A 5,398-nucleotide genomic window follows, 5' to 3' on the forward strand; every position below is an offset into this window, starting at 1 on the left:
GTTTGTTTGTTTTAGTCATTTATTTATTTATTTATTTATTTTTATTTGTGTGTTTGTTTAATTTATTCGCTTATTTATTTGTTTGATTAATTAATTAATTAATTAATTTGTTTGCCTAATTAATTAATTTATTTATTTATATTTATGTTTATTTATTAGATAAAGAAATAATTATTAATGCGCTGTGGACTGTCTTTCCTGTCTTCTTCTTTTAGAGTTAACGCATGCAATGCATATCGCTTAAATCAGCATATAAATAAATAAATAAAATAAACAAATAAAATAAAATAAAATAATAAAATAAAATAAAGATAAGAAATAAATAACGAAATACTGCGGTCTCCTTCTCCCTGTCCTCTTTAACATTACAATCGTACCTTCACTATATTATATATATATACATATTATATATTTATATATATTTATATTTATATATATAATATATATATATGTTTATATATTGTATGCATAAGAGAATGCATGCATGCATGTGTACTCCTTTTGCATGCAAGTAATTATATAACATATAAAAATACTATCATATATATATATATATATACATATATATATACATATACATATACATATATACATATATATATACATATATACATATATATATATATAAATTTGTATATGCTGCGAATTGCTGCAGTGCGACGCGATGGCTGCAGCAATGGATGCTGCAGTGTCTGGACGTGAGGGTCTGCAAGTAGCAGTAGGACGAGATAAGACTCATTTACAGCATAATAATACTTTAAACTGGGCAGAGGAGTTCGTCCGCGACTTAGCAAGAGCAAGAAAAAGTGCAGACTTCGTTTACTCTTCGATGGGGCTTGGAAATACCTACAGAATGATGGGCATGGACTCCCATTTCAGGTTCGACACTCTAGGGTTTAGGGTTTAGGGTTTAGGGTTTAGGGTTTAGGGTTTAGGGTTTACGAGAGGGTAGGTTATATAGATACGGTTTAGAGGTATAATAGGGTTGTTAGTGGGGGTTAGGAGTTCGAGATCTTTACGGACAGGATTTACAGTTTACAGTTTAGGGTTTAGGGTTTAGGGTTTAGGGTTTAGGGTTTGGGGTGTATGGACAGGTATCTGGACACCTCGCTGGTGATGGCGGCCTTCCGCAATTCTCGCCATCGCGTTTTCTTCTTTGATTGCGAAGGGACGTTGGCTCCGGATCAAAGGAGGCTGGCTATGATGTGAGCGAGGGTTTAGGGTTTAGGGTTTAGGGTTTAGGGTTTAGGGTTTAGGGTTTAGGGTTTTTGATGTTATTTGTTCTTGGTTTGTCTCCTTTGTGTTATTTCCATCCACTTCTTTGTTTATTTCTTTTATAAGTTTGCATGCATGTATGCATTTGTTGATTGATTTTTTATATGTTTGCATGCATGCATGCATGCATGCATGCATGCACTTTTTTTTGTATATGTTTGCGTGCATGCATGCGTGAATAGGCAGAAGAACGGAGAAGAGTTATTTGCAGCAGGGAGGCCTCCTTCTTCGCAAGTGCAGCGGTGTCTGAAAGCTCTCTTAGAAAACCCTAAAAATACAGTTGTTATATTAAGCGGACGAGACAGAAACCTGCTTCAAGACTGGTTCAGAGATGTTAAGGGTATAGGCTTATGTGCTGAGCACGGTAAGAACAAATTCCTCTTTCCATGCATGCATGCAGTTGTTTGTGCATGCATGCATGCATGCATGCATGCATGCAGTTGTTTGTGCATGCATGCATGCATGCATGCATTTGTTTGTGCATGCATGCATGCATATGTTTATGCATGCATGCAGTTGTTATGGTTCGATTAAACATTACTCTGTTTCTATTTTTATTTCTTCTTCTATGCATGCATGCATTAGTTCATGCATGCATGCATGCATTCATGCATGCATGCATGCATGCATGCATATTATATATTTTTTTCATTTTTAAAATATATATTTTTCGTTTCTTTTTTTTCTTTTTCTCTCCCTTTTATAACTGCATGCATATATATATATATATATATGCATGCAAATATGCAAAGATATTGTGTATATATTTGTTTTAAATGCTGCTTTTCAGGGTATTACTACCGCCTAGACAAACTAACAGGAGACGAATGGGGCTGCATGTGCCCTGACGCCGATTTCACTTGGAAGTCTGTCGCTGTTGAATTAATGCTGCAGTATGTTAAAAGAACTCAAGGGTCCTTCATAGAAAATAAAGTAAGTATATATAATATAATATAATATAATATAATATAATATAATATAATATATATTAATAGTATATTAGTATTATTATTATATAGCTGCAGTATGTTAAAAGAACTCAAGGGTCCTTCATAGAAAATAAAGTAAGGTTTATATGCAATATAAATATTATATATATTATATATATATATATATATATATGTATATATGTAGTATAATCTATCCATATTTAATATATATATATATATAGGGATCATTCATAGAAAATAGAGTTAAAATTATATATATATATATTTGTAAACCCTCATTTTATTTATAAACCCTTTTATTATATATAAACCCTCAAAACAATTTACTTTTTGCTCATTACTAAACCCTAGAAGAAGTAAAGCGTCTAGCATTATAAACCCTTTTAAATCAATAAGCCCTCAAAACCCTCAGAACCCTAAACCCTAGACCCTAAACCCTAATGGCGAGGCACATTATCTTTTGTTCACTCGGATTGTAAACGTTTGAAAGGAGAAAAACCCTCTTCTTCTAACCCTAAACCCTAAACCCTAAACCCTAAACCCTAATCGAGTTGAACTGATTGCAAGCCACAAGGGGACAATATGTTTTTCTTCTTTGTTTGTATTACCGTCTGACTGATGCATTTATTATTTTATTATTTATACTTACGGTGTATATATATATATATATCTTATTATCTGCTTTTTCTTGTTTGTCTGTCTTTATATTATTATTTATTTATATGATTATCTGTTGTTGTTTGTTTGTTTGTTTGTTTATATTATTTATACTTGCAATGTATATTTATATTATTATATCTTGAGTTAATTTATATTATTTATACTTGCGGTGTACGTACACCTCAGGGCAGCGCTTTAGTTTTTCAGTACAGAGACGCAGACCCAGACTTCGGGCAGTTGCAAGCAAAGGACCTCTCCAGCCACCTCAGGCAAACCCTAAACCCTAAACCCTAGACCCTAAACCCTAGACCCTAAACCCTAATAAAGACCCCTAAACCCTAACCACTAATAGCCCCTAAACCCTAAACCCTAAACCCTTAGAATGATAAACCAGCCTGCTTTGTTCTAAATTCTACAAAACGGACCCCTAAACCCTAAACCACAAGCCCTAAACCCTAATATCATCAGCCATTGCGATGCTCGTTCTTCTGCTCTTTCTGCTGCTGCTCTTCCTGCTGCTGCTACTCTTCCTCCTCCTGCTGCTGCTCTTGCTGCTGCTGTTGCTGCTGCTGCTGCTGCTGCAGCGAGTTGCTGTTTGGCTATCCTGTGACAGTAGTTAGCGGCAAGGGGTACGTAGAGGTGAAGTTGCTGGGCGTTAACAAAGGCAAAGCTGTTGAGAGAATTCTTCAGACTCTTTCTACTCTGCACGGGGACATAGACTTCGTCTTCTGCATCGGAGATGATAGGTTAAACTCTCTTGCTGCTCGTGCTGCTGCTCTTGCTGCTGCTCTTGCTGCTGCTCATGCTGCTGCTCATGCTGCTGCTCATGCTGCTGCTCATGCTGCTGTTCATGCTGCTTATGCTGCTGCTGGTGATGGTGATGCTGCTGCTGGTGATGGTGATGCTGCTGCTTCTGCTGCTGTTTATATATATATATATATTTATATATATATATGAAGAGAGCATTTGTTTGTTTGTTTGTTTGTATTAATAGAAGTGAAGAAGACATGTTTGCTGCAGTAACCAAACAATAACTAAACATAATATATATATAAATATAAATATATATAAATATATATATTTATTTATTTATATTTATTTATATTTGTTCGCAGAAGCGACGAAGACATGTTTGCTGCAGTAAACAACTGGACGCTGGGCGACGGTCGATGTCTGCCGAACAGACAGGGGCCAAATGCTTCTTCTTTAATTACACACACCGGCAGAGAGCAGCTTCCTGCTTCGCATGCACTTCAGCGAGGCTCTGTCTCTGTAATACACATTGCATCCTACTCTCCTTGTCCTCCTCGCCGTTTATATCCTGCTTATGCTGCTGTTTATGCTGCTGCTGTTTATGCTGCTGCTGTTTATGCTGCTGCTTATGCTGCTGTTTATGCTGCTGTTTATGCTGCTGCTGTTTATGCTGCTGTTGATAGTGATTTGTTGTTTTTGCTGCTGTTGATAGTGTTGGTGATGCTGCTCTTGCTGGTGTTTTGTTGTTGTTGCTGCTGCTTCTAATGCTGCTGCTGCTAATGCTGCTGCTTCTAATGCTGCTGCTACTGTTAATGCTGCTGCTGTTGCTAATGCTGCTTCTGGTGTTGCTGCTGTTGCTAATGCTGCTGCTTCTAATGCTGCTGCTGCTTCTAATGTTACTGGTACTAACACTGCTGCTGTTGCTAATGCTGCTGCCGCTAATGCTGCTGTTGCTGCTGCTGCTGCTGCTGTTGCTGCTGCTGCAGTCTGAAGAGGGCCCTGTGAGTTGTTCTGCGGAAGCCGGTGAACGCCCAGGCCCTCCAAGTCATCCGCATGCGAAGGGGGTTTGTCTCCTTTTGTCTCATTTATTGTCTCTTTATTTGTCTCCTTTTGCCTCATTTATTCTCTCTTTATCTGTCTCCTTTTGCCTCATTTATTGTCTCTTTATTTGTCTCTGTTTGTCTCTTTATCTGTCTCCTTTTGTCTCTTTATTTGTCTCCTTTTGTCTCATTTATTGTCTCTTTGTTTGTCTTTGTTTGTCTCTTTATTTGTCCCTTTCTTTGTCTCCCTCTCTCTGATTTATTGTCTCTTTCTCTGTCTATTTATCTGTCTCTTTATTTGTCTCCTTGTCTGTCTCTCTCTCTGTCTGTCTGTCTCTCTCTGTCTCTTTATCTGTCTCTTTATTTGTCTATTTGTCTGTCTCTCTTTGTCTGTCTCTTTATCTGTCTCTTTCTGTGTCTCTTTTTCTCTTTTTTTTTGTCTCTCTTTGTCTCTGTCTCTCTTTATTTGTTCGTTTTTTTATTTATTTGTTTGTCTGTTATTTATTTATTTATTTATTTATATCTTTTTCTTTATTTATTTATCTTTTCTTCTATTTATTTATATTTTTATTTATTTTACTTATCTCTTTATTTGTTTATCTCTCTTTCTTTATTTATATTTTTATTTATTTATATATTTGGTCTCACAGACTTAGAGGGACGCACGCGCTGCACTCTCCTTGCTGCTGCTGCTGCTGCTGTTGCTGCTGCTGCCGCTGC

General features: G+C 36.4%; 1 protein-coding gene across 1 annotated transcript in view; it reads left to right on the forward strand.

Moving 5' to 3' along the window:
• Nucleotides 1-655: 655 nt before the first annotated feature.
• EAH_00047340 (trehalose-6-phosphate synthase domain-containing protein, putative) overlaps nt 656-5,398 on the forward strand; it is a gene marked incomplete at both ends in the record, with an annotated part of 6,053 nt that continues 1,310 nt past the window's right edge. The window contains 5 exons of the mRNA XM_013394575.1: nt 656-879; nt 1,095-1,205; nt 1,458-1,639; nt 2,066-2,189; nt 3,470-3,631. Of these exons, the coding sequence (XP_013250029.1) occupies nt 656-879; nt 1,095-1,205; nt 1,458-1,639; nt 2,066-2,189; nt 3,470-3,631 (803 nt within the window). The remainder of the gene's footprint in view (nt 880-1,094; nt 1,206-1,457; nt 1,640-2,065; nt 2,190-3,469; nt 3,632-5,398) is intronic.

This window comes from Eimeria acervulina, genomic scaffold (assembly GCF_000499425.1).
Source record: "Eimeria acervulina Houghton genomic scaffold, Eah_scaff723, whole genome shotgun sequence".
Lineage (NCBI taxonomy): Eukaryota > Apicomplexa > Conoidasida > Eucoccidiorida > Eimeriidae > Eimeria > Eimeria acervulina.